Genomic DNA, 15,452 nt, shown 5'->3' with positions numbered 1-15,452 from the left:
GTGTGCTTGCTGCAGAGCCCTGGAGGGATGCACAGGCTGCAAACCTGCCTGGGACACAGGGGTGCCCACCCAGGCCTGGCCAGCAGGAAGCACCTGGCACAGGCACAGGCACTGCGGAGAGCTGCATGTCACAGAGCAGCACAAGGTAGGCAGAAAGCCCTGCAGGTCTGAAATACCCCGGGACTGCCCCAGGAGGAGGCAGGGATGCTCCTTATTGCTTGCTTGGAATAACTGGAAAAAACAGAGTGTATGAGTGCCCTGTATATATGCACAGAGATGGGCTCTCTCCCCCAGAGGTTTTCATCTATTCCACGAGGCAGATTAGGAGGAAAGACATCTGCCAGAGAGGGGAATTCAACCGTCTTGAAAATTTGTGGCTGTAATTTGGACCCTTGTCATGCCCACGTACTGTGTCACTGCTAGAGGAATTCAGTTACCATGGGTTACCCTATCAGTACGGGGACCAAGTGCCTCCCCTCCCAACAGCTCTATAAAAAGAGTCGCTCCAAGACACCCCAGCGGCTTCTGCATACCGGCACAGACCCGGAGAAACCTGGCCACGGGGGACGGCCGCCAGAGGAGGTGTCAGCATGCCATCTGCTTTCCAGTTTCAATGCCACCTCGTTCTCATCTTCCTGGCAGCTTCCAAAGGAGAAACCAGATACCTGGAGGTGAGCAATAGGGCTAGTGATTAAACATCTCACTGTGCTTTTAGCTGCTCTCTTCTAACTTGTGCTCTCACCTTTCAAGCATTGTGCTTTATTCCCTCTCCCTTTCCTATTCCTACTTCTTCTGCATTAAACTTACGCCTGGGTAACATTAATGCAACAGTCCCATGTATTCTCTACTACCCCTCTATTAATTTATGCTCAGCAATTTTGCTGAGGATTTAAGAAACTCTCAATGCACTTAGCTGCTGGGCTCAGCTCTTAGATCCCAAGTTTATTTCCCCTCTACTGCAGGTTGGCAGCTTTCAGCCTGAGCTCTTCTGGAGCTGCACTGTTTCTTGAGGGGGGACATAATATGCTGTGCCTGTTCTTGAGAGGTGCAGGGAGAGAGCTGCATTTCACATTGCCCCAGACTCTTTCTGCCCTCTGTGTTTAACCAGGTGAGGGATGCTGGTGAAGATGACCCCTTCCTACTACTCAGTGAGGATCTGAAGCGAGAGCTGTCAGCAGGACAGATCTACCGGCGGTCGCTCCGTGAGTTTCTTTGGTGCTCTGGTAGGGACTACTGACAGGTCGAGAATCCTGTGCGTACCTCAGGGAAGGAAAGGGGCTAATTGGGAGTAACAGAGCTGCAGGAGATTTTGCAAGACTAGGCAGGAAAAGGACAAAGCATTAAACATGCAGAAACCTGTGGTTTAAGGCAGAGGGTTGGGGTTCGTAGTTAATGGTCCCAAATAACTGAAGTCAGATGGGGATTTCCTACCCGTGTCCCTAGGCAGGATCACATTGCCAAGGGGTGGGGCAGGTGTAGCAGCTGTGACTGGAGAGAAATCTGAAAGAATAGAGTGTTTGTACACTTGTGCACATGTACACACAGAGTTTTCTGCTCAGAGATGCTCTGACACACCATCCCCCCTCATTCCCCCCGCCACACGTTTGTGCTCACACCTGCCAGTTACTATTCATCCTCTGATGCTCAGCAGGCTCCTAATTGCTTCAGCTGGCTCTCCCTGTCCTCACTGCCAGCCGGATCCCAGTGCGGGGGGGTCTCTCCTGTCCCCCTCCTTCCCTGCACAGCGGGAGCTGGCACGGAGTCTTCCTCCCGAGCAGGCAGAGGCAGCAGCCCTTTGTCCCTGCTTCTCCAGGGTGCATTGACATGCTGAGTATAGAGGGGCAGTTCACCTTCACTGCAGACCAGCCACAGCTGCACTGCGCAACCTTCTTCATCGGGGAGCCCGAGGAGCTCATCACAATTCACTCTGACTTTGTAAACATCGACTGCCAAGGCGGGGACTTCCTGAAGGTAAGAAGCAGCAAGTCTCTGTTCTGCTCTGGCTTATGACGTGTTTGCTGTGTGTGCAAGAGGCAGGCGAGCGTATGTTCACATCTGTGTCTTGTGTGTGTTTGTGTGTAAAAAACAGGCAAAGCAACCTCCCCTGGGAGGGCTCTTTCCCCTCCCTGAGGCACTCTATGCGCCCCCCATCACCACTCCTCTAAAGCAAAGCCAGAAGCAGGATGAGGATCCCTCTCCAGCCTACAGAACTGGCTCTTCTGAACTTTTCCAGAAGTGCCTCTATGGAGTGTCCATACCCAGGTGGGCAGCTGAAAACTTGGGCAGTAGGATTTACTCATTGCACTGTGAATCAGATGAGCCCAGCAGATAATGATACAGATCTCTGGACCGTTGTTACTGCTCTGGGACCTCTGCTCTCAGGTCACTTAGCATCAGATTAATAGTGAGTGGATCATTGCAGGTTTTCTTTAAAAATTCCCTGCTAGAACTTTTCAGGATATTGGCTCTGAACAGAAAGAGGCTCATGACTCAGAACCATTTATATTCCAGTGTTAAAAACTTTACCAGCACATTTCTCTGGCAGGCAGGAGCTTTCACCAAGATCTGAACTCTGTCAAGGACAGAAGGGGAGGCTCGATGGCCCCTGGCTCCCTTCGCCTTGCACTTTTCCCTTTGTGCTGAACTGGCAAGGCACAGAACAGACAGCAACCCATCTAGTGGCAAGCTGAGGTCCAGGAACGGGGTGAAGGAGGAAAGCTGCCCTTCAGCCCTTTCCTTGTCTCCTGCTCGGAATTCTGTACTTCCATTCCATATTGTGGCTGAGATCTCTCCCTACGTGTCTGCGGGAGGGCTGATTTCAGTCTCTTGTGGAGCTAAGGCTTTTGTACCTGCACTCATGGTCACTCATGGAGGCTAGAAAAATGCCAAGATATCTTTTATGTTTTATTGAGCTTTCCTTTCTTTGGTAATGGTGTCCCAAACTTCTCTATTATATTGCTCTCTCTCTCTATATATAGAGGCAGCTTTCTCTCATGTAATTTTAGCACCTACATGCCATTACTCCAGAAACTTACAGTTCTGGCAAATCCAGAGACAGATCCTGATGTTTTTTTCATCAGGAAGTCTCACATCAGAATTACTGACTGAAGCGACACCTGAACCTGGTCCTTGAATTTTGGGAATATTGACTGAAGTGTTCAAGGAATTGCCATGTGAGAGCAGCTAGGAGGGAATTGAAGCAGCAAGGCAGGCAGCTGCATATCTATGCTAGAACTAATACATATTTCTGCTTCTGATCTGAAGATGGTGAGGGAAAATTGTTGCTTTTTTGTTATGAAGGAAAGATTTGTAGAAGTTGATGCTTAAGGTTCAAACAAATAATGCAGGATTTGTTTTGTTTTCTAGTGGTTAGGATGAGGTAAAATAGCTGACACAAGTGAGAGCAATACCTCTGACAATAATTCCTCCCCAAAGGTTTCTGTCTTCCAGTATCTCTGCATGACCACTGGGACCATTAATGACAAGCTGTAAAGCATCTAAATCAAGCTGATCAAAAACTCCTCATAGTAACAATGCAATTGCAAAGAAAAAAAAAAGAATGCGAAGAAAAAAAGAAGTAGGTAACAAAAGCTTTCGCCTGAGGGAGATAAAAACAAAAGTTACATGTATCCCTTTCCTAAACATCCATTGAAGCATGAATAATTATTCAAATATTAGGAAATCAATAAATACAGCCAATTTTTGTTTTCAGTTTGTGGCTTTGAACAGGTTATTTGGTGTCAAAAGAAAAGAATGTCTGTTATTCTTAATGTTTCTGCTCTCTGCTAACGGAGTATTAAACAAAACCTAGTTTTATATTATTGGACCTCTGTAGGTGTTTGATGGATGGATACTCAAGGGAGAGAAATTTCCCAGTTCCTTGGACCATCCTCTCACCACTTCTCAAAGATACGTAGACTTCTGTGAAAGTGGGAATATTCAGAGGACCATCAGATCGTCACAGAATGTGGCAATGATTTTCTTCAGGATTCAGCTACCAGGCAATGGATTTACTGTCACAGTCAAGAAAAGCAGCAACCTCTTCCGTAAGTCTGCATTTCATTCCGCCGAGGGGGCTTGAATTTGGGGCAGGAAGCCAAGAGAACGTGTTGCTTTGCCCTGAGTTTTCTCACTGTGGTTATCCGCACTGGCACGGCTGCAGTGGAGCCATGTGCACCTGCATGCCGGCAGGCTTGGCTCAGCCTCAGTGTGTGTCCCAAGAAAACAAAGGAGCTTAAGAGATCACACAGGCTTCAATGTGCAAGACCATAAGGCTCTTTCTTTCAAATAAGATCCCTCCCAATCTAATATTGGCATGTTCCAACACATTTAGCTAGAACAAATAGTATTAATCGAGTAACTTCAATCTCAGCATTTTCTAGATCTGGATGAACAATGAGGAAAAAATATTTGAGAAAGGTCAACAGTAAAATCAGTGTATTGAACAGTTATATGGTAGTTATGAGAGATATATGTTCACAAAGATCTACCTGCAAGTTCTTTGCCTAAGCCTCTGAGCTGGCAAGGCACAAATTGTCACAGAATCATAGAATAGCTTGGGTTGAAAGAGATCATAAAGATCATCTCACCATGGCCAGGAATGCCACATGCTAGACCAGGTTATCCAGGGCCTCATCCAACCTGGTTCTGAACTTTTCCAGCAGTGGGGTACCCACAACTTGACTGGGTAACCTGTTCCTCACTTGAATTATGTTTTCCGAAGAGGACAGGACATTTAACAATTATTGTTCAAGCCAGTCTGATTTATCTCCTAATTACTTGAAGTGACCAAACAAAACAAAAGCAGAACAAATAAAACAAAAACCAAAAATCAAACAAACAAAAAACCCCCACCCAAACAAGAAACAAAGTCCCCAAAAACAAGAAAAGGGAAAAAAAACCCAAATAAAAACACAAAAAAAAGAAAAAAAAAAGCCCCCCCCAAACTGAAAAGCAGTGACAGTATGTCTGCTACATCTTCACTCCAAGTTATTCAGACTTGGGCCCGCAAGCTAGGTCCCCACTCTGGTGTGGCTTCATGCCCACAGATGTGATTACTGTATTCAGCTGCTGGAGGTGGCTGGTATCACTGTCCTGCTGCAGCAACTGCAGGACTCCACAGCTATGCCAAGGATCCCTCGGGTGGCTCACGTAGAAATTACTCCTTTACCTGAACTCTTAAGTTTGAACTTAAAGATAAAATCATGCTCCCATTTCAATGAGATATTTTGCAGCCTAAGGAACTCCAGTTCAGAGGAGCAGAACAGGATTTAGGGAGTTGCTGGCAATATCAGGCAATAAGCTGTCAAAACTAAATACAATTCCTCCCGCCATCCATGTTTAGCCTCCTTGAAACTGACAAACTGTATGAGCTGTTGACAGCATGAGCCCCTGATGTACAGATTTCAGGTGTGAGCTCTTCTAGTGACTGCTTCACCCTCAGGTTCTGTCAGACCTCATGCTATATAGTAAAAAAAGGGGGAGGGAATTTTTAAGGAACAAATGCTATGCAAGAACCTCAGAAAATGCCACATTTTTTTTTTTCAGCCTTTGGTTGTAACTGACAGTAATTAAACAATATCTCTGCTTTTTTGGTAGTGTAATGATGTAGTTTTGCTACATGCAATGATGACGGGACAAGTAACTCTTGTACCTTTTCCCATGTCCCAGCTTGCAATGTAATCTCTCAGACCCCCTCAGGAAGGTTTACCATGGTCATTCCTCACCAGCACAGAAACTGCAGCTTCTCCATAATCTACCCAGTGGTGATAAAAATATCTGATCTTATCCTGGGACATTTAAATGGTCTCTTTTTAAAGGTGAGAACTTTATTTCCTAAGAAAATATTAGCATGTGCAATTTTTGTGGGCACAGAAGCAGGAAGGGGTGAAGCAGGGATAGGCTGTGATGCTGGCTGCTAAGGCATGGGTGTTCTGGACCTCTTGTGTGCACGATGAGGGCTCTGGTTTCTCCCAGAGAGGAGAGCTGCAGCTGTCTCTGTCACTGTTGTCTCTGTAACGTTGCAACGGCAGCCAGATCGTGCAAAGCACCATTAATGAATGTAACAATTTCTTGCCATAGCAAAGGATAAGGATTTCATTATAAGGAAAGGAGCACTCTCTCCAAGAGCCATCTGTCTTTAAATTGATGAAAGCAGCAAATGCTCTGAAGAGAGAATGGAGCCACTAGGCATCAAGGTATTATCACAGACAAAGTACAAATGTGTTCACAACTGATTGCCTGCTCCATATGCTGATCATTCTCTGCTCTGATCTGGGGTATTTGGTGTTTGATGGCAAACCAACAGAAGAAGGCAGGAGCTATTGGTGATACCTGTGCCTGGGTGCTGTAAGGTGTCAATTACAAAATATTCAGAAGAATAGAGCAAGAAAATTTTTTTTTTCCTGGCAATGAGTCTGACAGCCTGAGCTCTTCAAGGAGATTGCCAGTGTCTGAACAAACTAGGTTTTGAGAGATGAGCAAGTGAATTAGTTGACTTATTCAGTGGTGAGCAGAAAAGGACATCAGCAAAGGAAGGTAAAGAAACCAGGCACTTAAATACAGCATAGGGGTGACAGCCCAAAGGTACTCAAGGTGCCTATGCAAAAGATTTTTGGCAAACAGCATTAATTTCAGGAAAATTGTGGGTTTAATATACAGTAAGCCATTGCTCTCAGAAAAATATACTCTTTTTGTTAATTTCTACCTTAATTGAACTTTGCTACAATGATGCATTTTAGCATTTTTTTAGGAGTGAGTATGGTATAATGGAACTGAAGTTCCTGCCTGCCAGCTGAATATTGGTATACATATAGCCCGTGCCTGCATTAATTTGATTATGTGTTTAAGCACCCAGAACCAGATTGCCTATCTGCATTAAAAGCAGTTGAATCAACATCTTTTCTACTTGTCAGTAATTTTCAGAGTCTACTTAGGTCTTTCTTTGGAATGCCTTAAGAAAATCAACTTACTAATATAAAATCAAGGTAGTACTGATCAGGATGAGAAACTGATTTCACACAGCTTTAAGCACAGGAGATTTCTAAAACCTATTGTTAGTTCCAGTAATGTCTGCAGAACTGCTACATTTTGAAGATGAATGGTAAATAACTTTTGGCCTCTGCCTTTTTAAGAAACCATCTGCAAGCTGTGCAGGAGTGGGAGATTTTGTAGAGCTCCTTGGAGGAGCTGGCTTAGACCCATCCAAGATGTTTCCACTAGCTGACCTCTGCCATTCCTTTCATGGGTCTGGTAAGAACTTCTTCCAATTACCTCCACATAATAAAATAATTAACCATAATAAGACATGAAGAGATCCCCCCACACATCTGGACTTCCTGCTAGAGGGTGAATTTCTCATTTAGCAGAACATGAGAGCTGAAGCCTGTGGTTTGGCTATGTGTTATAGCACACCCATGACCACCTTCATTTGCCCCTTTAGTAATCATTATGACAAGGCTGAATTAGACATATTTTAAAAATTCTTGTCCTATGACAAAAATAAATACTAGAATGTCAGCACATAAAAAGGTCTGGAAATTCACAACAAATGAAGACAGATTGTTACATATTCAGTTAAGAGCTTTTTTGCTGCTGGTGTAACACATACCCCAAGAGCCTCAGAGCTCCCATTCTATACTTTGAACTTGCTGGGGCTCTGAACCTGTTTCATTATCATGCTGGTCCAGTGCCTTCTTTCTCCCCATAAAAATAAGAACTTCCAGTTTCCCTAATATTCAATAGCAGACTGCAAAGTGTGGCAGTGATATGACAGACTAACCCCTGTGGCACACCTGCCATATCTCAGCAGTACCGACAGGGCACTGGAGAAGCAGCATTTCCACAGAGTTGCAGGGCAGGAACGTGCCTGGCCCTTGTGGTCTCCCTTGCCTTTCATCACACTACAATTTAACAGTCCAGGCAATTTTCAAAGATTTAACTGGTAAGCACTGCTGTTGAATGATAATCCTAAGCACTGGAATGAGATTAAAATGTGTTTTCCTGGTGGTGTGAAGGAAGTGGAAATCCATCTCAGCAGCTCCTGATCTGAAGTGAGGAAGTTCCCCCAAGCTCCCCAAACAAAAAGGCTTTGCCGAGCCTCCACTCAAATGGCTTGCCTAAAGCAGCAGTTAGTGACACTCAATTTCCCTCAGAGTGGAAGGACCATGTGCTGGGCACTACCATTTGAGTTTGTCTTGATGGGACTCTCAAATGCCCTTCTTCCTGTGAAGAATGTCTTTGCACACAAATCCACTCATCCTTCTAATGGGAAACATTTTGATGTTGCTAATTCTGACTAACTCCAGGATAGAGTGCCATTACCCTTACCCATCACTCATGGTATCTAACAGCAGCACACAGATATGGAGTAGCCTTTGAAGGAGGGAAGGATACTTGATTAAATACCCAAGCATTGTAAAGCAAAACTCACAAACACAAAAGTTAATCAGCAATACCATCACCAGCAGGTCTTCATGACACATGAATTTGCTTTATTTCCAAAACTGCATGTATTGGTGCTTCATAATTCCCATCATTATATATCTCTTTTCCCTCACTTTCTCTCATATAAATGCGTCTTTATAGCCCCTTTATATCTCTTTTCCCTAAACAGCCCAAATGAAGATTGGCTGTGACAACACTGTGCTGCGGATGGTCTCCAGTGGCAAACACATCAACCGTGTGACATTTGAGTATCATCAGCTGGATCTGCAGGAAACTGAAACAAGAAAGGAGAACAGCATTGAGGAATTCTGCTTTCCTAGTATCTGAGAAACCAGGACATGTATCTTCACATAGCTAATGAAAATAAAGTTCTATAATAATGTATTTTTTTCCTTTAAGTAGCTGGTGGTGTCAAGCCTTTCTGTAAGCATAATTCTTTTCTCATACAAATCAGTCATTCCCATCAGCAAGCAGGAGAAAGCAACAAATGTATTAATCTTTGTTATTATCATTATGTTCTTTCTGCAATGTTTAAGCTCATTTACCATATTGAAAATCAATAGCAAGAATAGAGGGATATTTTTCCTGTATCAATATTATTAGGAAAATAGACAAAAAAACTAGTATGGGGATATATTAAACCCTCAATAAACATAAACTTCATGCAGCAGCTTTATCCTTTTATATCAAGTATAAACAAATAAACAAAAAAGTGTGGTGAAATACAATTCCTGTTTTGTAAGAGGAAGCCAAACATTCATGTGCATAAAAACTACTGTTTTACTTATGACTATAAATGTACTATTTATTTCTAATGACATGTTTTTAATGAAAATTTATAGCATGAGTCTTCCTTACACAAATCCAAACATAAATAAATACATTCAAAGAGTTGGCAAAGAGTTCTTATATTGTATATTTTCTGAAGAGGTCTTTTAACGTATTGATTAAACTTCCTAAGTCTTGTGCAGTTTTCTGGAAATGAAAATTTTGAATACATGTTGCTGAAAAACCATGAACTATTATGAGCAAAAATTTGGTTTCCCTAGGTTGGTTTTCCCTCCACAACGAATCGGTTTCAGAAGTACACTTACTGGTACCTTCCCTCTTTCAGATTTTTGGTCAGGTGTCCTGCTGACCCGTGAAGGCAAGGGTACAAAAATATAGATTTATTTTTTTCCAGGCATTTCCAGGAAAGGACTGTCAGCCTTGAAGAACTCTGGGAAGCACAAGTACAGTAGAGGACCAGAGCTGTGTCCCAGCTTTGAGAGCAAGGTCTGATTGGTATGTTTTATGGGAGTGGCACCTGCCAGTAGCAAGAGTAAACTGTTCCTCCTCCAGTGCTCAATTAATAATGAAACCTAATTGATCCAACTACATTCCTGAAATCTTTCACTCTAAATTGTGGCTCTTAATCTCACAGTCATGCATCCAAAGTCAAGTGTCTTGATTATTCAGCATCTCTGCAGTTAACTTCTGTGGCTGAAGGGGGTGAATACCACAGCATGCCTTGGAATCTCCCTCTTTTTATTTTGGAAGCCCTGTTTTTGTGACTGACTCATGAACAGATGGATGTCTTTGGCAGACTGGTCAGACTCAGGTGAGTGTATCCACCCCTGCAGAGCTGTGTTTATGGAAAAGTGGAGATTGTAGGAATGTTTAACTTAATTCCAAGGAAAACAGACAGAAATACTGATGGCTACTCCGCGATATGAAGCAACCCTGACTCAGGTCTCTGACTGAGGGGATTCTTGGCCACTACATCCCTGCTCCAGCCTCATGCAAATCACTGTGGACTTTCCAAGCTGTGCTGAAGTGCTGGCAGTGTTGGTATCACCATCCAATGTCAGAAACATTACATCCTATAATCCTAAAATCATAGAATGGCCTGAGTTTGAAGGGGCCTTAAATGTCATGTAGTTCCATCCCTTCTACTGTAGGCAGGAACACCTTTCACTAGATCAAGCTACCCAGAGCTCCATCCAGCCTGGCCTTGAACACTTCTGGGGATGGGGCATGCACGACTCTCTTGGGCAACCTGTTTTGGTGTCTCACCACCCTCACAGTAAAGATTTCCTTCCTAATACCTAACCTAAACCTACTCTCAGTTTGAATACACGTCCCTTATTCTGCCATTGCATGCTCTTGTAGAAAATCTCTCTCCATCTTTCTTGTAGGCTCCCTTCGGGTACTGGAAGGCCAAAATTAGATCACCCCTAAGACTTCCCCTTTCCAGGCTGAAGAAGTCCAGTTGTTTCAGCCTTTCCTGAGAGGAGAGGTGCTCCATCCCTCTGATCATCTTTGTGGCCTCCTCTGTACTCCCTCCAGCAGGTCCCTGTCCCTCCTGTGCTGGGAGCCCAGAGCTGATGCAGCCCTGCAGGTGGGGTCTCAGCAGAGCAGAGCAGAGGGGCAGAATCCCCTCCCTGCCCTGCTGCCCACCCTGCTCTGGATGCAGCCCAGGACACGTGTGGCTCTCTGGGCTGGCAGTGCCCATGGCTGGGGCATGTTCAGCCTCTCAGCCACCAGCAGCCCCAATTCCTTCTGGGCAGGGCTGCTGGGATCTGTTCGTGCCCAGCCTGTGCTGGTACCAGGGCTGCTCTGACCCACGGGCACCACCTTGCACATGACCTTTTTAAACCTCATGGGATTCCCATGGGCCCTCTTCTAGAGCTTGTCCATGCGCCTCTGGATGGCATCAGGTGCATTCAGCTTGGTGCACTTGGTCCCCTCATCTGTGACATTAATGCAGATATTAAATCACACTGGTCCTAGTACAGGCCCCTGAGGGACATCACCTGTCACTGATGTACACTGGGACTCTGAGCCATTGACTCTATAATCTGGATGCAACTATCAAGCCAATCCTCATCCACCTAACAATCCACCCATAAAATCCTTCTCTCCAATTTAGAGAGGAGGATATTGTGAGGGACTGTGTCAAAGGCTTTATAGAAGACCAGATAAATAACATCTGTAACCCTTCCTTGTCCACTGATATAGTTACTTCATTAGAGAAGGTCACTGATTTGGTCAGTCAGGGAGAGAAAAACAGGGGTCAATGAAAAAGCTTTTTTCTGAGAAAGCTTGAAGTGACAGAGCATGCCTGTCTCATAACATCTTGCTCAGTTAATCCTTTCTGGGTTCCTGTACCTGTCAGGGTGGCCCTAGCTGTGTGTAGTCCCACCAGCCTTTTCTGAGCACCCTTCAGTGAACCAGAGCAGTTTCTGCACTGAGCCATTTAGGAATAAGCTCTTATGTCAAACTGTTCTCATTCATATGCCTCCCTTCAAAGTGGGGAGAAGTAGAGGTCTTTAAAACATTATACCTTGGTCACTAGAAAACAGAGGAGTTGAAACTGCAACAACATATTTCAGATCCCATAGCTGAGGACTAAGTGACCAGTGAAGGTAAACTCAGAGTCTTTTGCTTCATGCAGTTTCATGGTGGGATTTTCCACCTTTCAGTTTCTTGTGGTGCCTTTTTTTCAATGCTAACATGACTTAAATACCTCTGAAACACCAAGGCCTTGTAGAAAAGATTCTTAATGCTAAGAGATTTGAGATTTTACCTTCCATGTTGTGCAGAAGTCGACTTTATTAGTAAGAAAACTTATTGTTATGGATAAAGGAAAATGAAGAAGACAGTATATGATGGGCTGCACCTCCTGTTGATCCTGTTTCATGTGAAGTACTCCAGTACATATTGGTTCTCTTAGAACTGGCTGTCTTCTAATCAACATAAATTTAGGCAGCCCCATCAATGGTATCACTCCTCCCTGATGGCTGTCTTTGACAAACCTGGATCCCAGACAATCAGGCATTCTCTGGTCTGTGCTGTAACACCGACCTCATGAAGAAAATCAAGTCACTTCAATCTGTGTATGCATATTTATTGAGGCCCTCATCATTTCAGGAGTTGCAGAACTTCAGTCACAAGAACTCAGCTCTCAGATGTCAAATGGCATGAATCCTCAAGGGTTTAGTACTGGAGAAATAAGGAAATAAGTATCCTCATAAGTGAAAAAAAAATTAAAAAGACAATAAAAGCACTGCAAGAAGAAAAATAAAAAATAAGGGAACTGGAAATTTTGCAGATGAGTAAAAAAAAAAAAAAGTATTAGGAATAGGTGAATAACTTGAACATCTGTTGAAAGAAACAAGGAAAGCACTTATCAATTAACAAGATTGTAGCCCAGGGGATGACAAAAAATGGAAAGCCTCTTAAGAATAAAGAAAGAAATCAAGTCCCTAACAACAAAAATGTAATAAAAGTCTTTGATGAGGAAGTGTTTTGAAATGTTGTCTTTGATAACAAACTGTATGTCCAGTATTTAGACACCCTGTCATCCATTACTGCAGGCAAAATCATCAAATCTCACAATTAATGCTAAAACCCAAAAAATCCTGGGGGAAAAGCGTAAGTGACAGTGTTAGTGCAGACTCTGATGTTTGAGAATTGATGGGTTTTCTTCATCTTTTTTTACTTGGTGTCACCACTGAAGTTTTTTTGGTAAGTGATATAAAAGGGATCATGATACCACAACAGCACATGGCACAAGAGCACTGTGCTAGGCTTGGAAAGAAAACAACAAGCCCTGAACTCATAGGTGAGCCAACAATAAGCAGTGACTGAAAAACTCTTCAGCACCACAAAAACTACTAAACAGCCTACTGTCAAGAATTGTTGAATGCAGGGAAAGTAAATAATCAACAATTCCAATTGCAAAAAGATCTCTTCAAAGACAGAGGGATACAGGACATGAAACAGCATTAAATCCGGGGTGGCTGTTAAGAAAAAATAATGTAGTGCCCAGAGAGAAGTTAAATTTCCCACCTTAAAAATCTCAAATTCGCTGAGATTTGACAATGTAAACTTTTTTACTTAAAACCATGCAATTCTTTAGCTAAATTGTTGGGTTTTTCTTTCCATCTATACCAGGTAAAACTGAAATATGTGAATTACAATGCAGAGATTTAATAGAGAGTGTAGAGTCTTTGTTGTCAAAATTATTCAGAAGAGAAGATGGAAATATTCTGGAGGTACTGGGAAAAAAATCTGTCCCTAGAGAAGTGACTCTAGGCATTTGAAAGAACCAGTCTACTGAAAAACGTTTGTCATGAGTTTTTTGGCAATGGAAAGGGGAACATTGTTACCGGACCCACCAACACAGAGCAATCACAGATCACAGAATATTCTGAGTTGAAAGGGACTCACAAGGATCACGAAGTCCAACTCTTTACAGAATGGTCTCCATACTGGGATCAAACCCACAATCCTGGTGTTATTTGCACTGTGCTCTAACAAACTGAGAGAATCGCAGCCAAGAGCCTTATAAAATAGGACTTGATACAGGAACAGATAGAGATTTGTTCAAGCTGTTTGGGATTCCTAAAGGAAAAAACCATTTAGAAATTAAGGGTTATTTTCAATAAGTAAGGTGGATTAGAAATCTTTTATCAAAGTTGTCCTGATCACACTATATTGGGATGAGCTGTTGACTCTCTTGAAGGCAGAGAGGCCCCACAGAGAGACCCCAACAAATAAGAGAGATGGACAATCACCAACCATGTGAAGTTTAAAAATGGCAAGTAACAGATTCTGCCCTGGGGTGGACAGACTGGGAAATGAGATGCTGGGAAGCAGCAACATGAAAAGGGACCTGGGGGTCCTGGTCTGTGGCAAGTTGAACGTGGTCAGCAGTGCCCTGGCAGCCGGGAGGGCCACCCGTGTCCTGGGGACATCAGGGACAGCATGGCCAGCCGGGCAAGGGAGGGGATTGTCCTGCTCTGCTCTGCACTGGGGCAGCCTCACCCTGAGTGCTGGGGCAGCTCTGGTGCCACAACAGCCTCATGCAAGGCTAGAGAGTGTCCAAAGGAGCGCCATGACGATGCTGAAGGGCCTTGAGGGGAAGCCCTGTGAGGAGCAGCTGAGGTCACCTGGTCTGTTCAGCCTGGAGGACACTGAGGGGAGACCTCATTGAGCCTACATCTTCTTCTGGTGAGAGGAAGAGGATGGACAGGCACTGATCTCTTCTCTGTGGTGACCAGTGACAGACCAAGAGGATGGACTAAATTTGTAACAGGGAAGGTTTAAGTCAGATGTCAGAAAAAGGATCTTTACCCAGAGGGTGGCTGGGCACTGGAACAGGCTCTCCAGCACCAAGCCAAACAGAGCTCAAGAATTATTTGGACAATGCTCTCAGGCACATAGTGGGATTCACAGTGATCTCCTGTACAGGGCCAGGACACGCACTTTGACTCTCGTGCCTCCCTTCCAACTCAGGATATTTAATGATTCTTCAATTCCATTGATTTCTGTCTTCAGAGGTCAAAATGCAGAAAAACAATTGTAACTTAGAATGACCAGCAATAGTGAGAAATTACAACGATTTTTTCTTTGTGAAGTGACCGTATGTTCTCAGAATTAGATTCTTTCTTCATAAGGCAGCAACATAAAAAATTATAGATTTATTGGCAGTAATGTGCTACTCCCTATAACAATGTACAATATCTTTTTAAAGTTGAAGTTTTGCTGCTAAAATTATGTTGATTTTTATCTTTCACAACTGACAATGAAAATAAGCACTCAGAGCAAGACATGTCTGGTCCTTCTGAATGGCAGTCTAAGCAACTTCTAAAAAATCTCCTAAATATCTGCTCTGACACTGAGTTTGTGAAATCATGTCCTGCTTTCTCTGGGGTGAAGTTTCAATCAACAGTCAGGAAGGAGTTTCACGAAAGCTGAAAAGTAAGGAAAGCAGATTTGCGGAACATAATAACTGCTTGACTGTATAACCTCCTTCCCACCCAAAGTCTGCTCCTGCAAATTTAAAATACATTTTGTGTGCCATCACACTGCACTGGCCTCACATGCCAATTAGATTTTATGTATCTGCAGGGACTACATTATTTCTTTCACATAGGGTTCAAAAAGCTCTAGATTCCATTATCCTTCACTGGAGTATTTGTAGTACCAATTACATTACAGAGATCAAGCTAATTTTTAAT

General features: G+C 43.4%; 1 protein-coding gene across 2 annotated transcripts; it reads left to right on the top strand.

Moving 5' to 3' along the window:
- Nucleotides 1-423: 423 nt before the first annotated feature.
- Nucleotides 424-8,895, top strand: CRHBP (corticotropin releasing hormone binding protein). Of its 2 annotated transcripts, none has more exons than XM_074532795.1 (7): nt 424-671; nt 1,081-1,202; nt 1,814-1,971; nt 3,836-4,046; nt 5,671-5,819; nt 7,134-7,251; nt 8,615-8,895. In XM_074532795.1, the coding sequence occupies exons 1-7, from the start codon at nt 439-441 to the stop codon at nt 8,770-8,772; spliced, it is 1,149 nt and encodes a 382-aa protein (XP_074388896.1). In that variant the 5' UTR covers nt 424-438; the 3' UTR covers nt 8,773-8,895. The 2 variants fall into 2 exon arrangements, with proteins under 2 accessions (XP_074388896.1, XP_005488372.1); XM_005488315.4 differs by having other exon boundaries at nt 501-671; nt 1,109-1,202.
- Nucleotides 8,896-15,452: the final 6,557 nt, after the last annotated feature.

Source organism: Zonotrichia albicollis, chromosome Z, assembly GCF_047830755.1.
Source record: "Zonotrichia albicollis isolate bZonAlb1 chromosome Z, bZonAlb1.hap1, whole genome shotgun sequence".
Lineage (NCBI taxonomy): Eukaryota > Metazoa > Chordata > Aves > Passeriformes > Passerellidae > Zonotrichia > Zonotrichia albicollis.
Note: the sequence above shows the minus strand (reverse complement) of the source record. Positions and strands in the feature narration are given on the sequence as shown.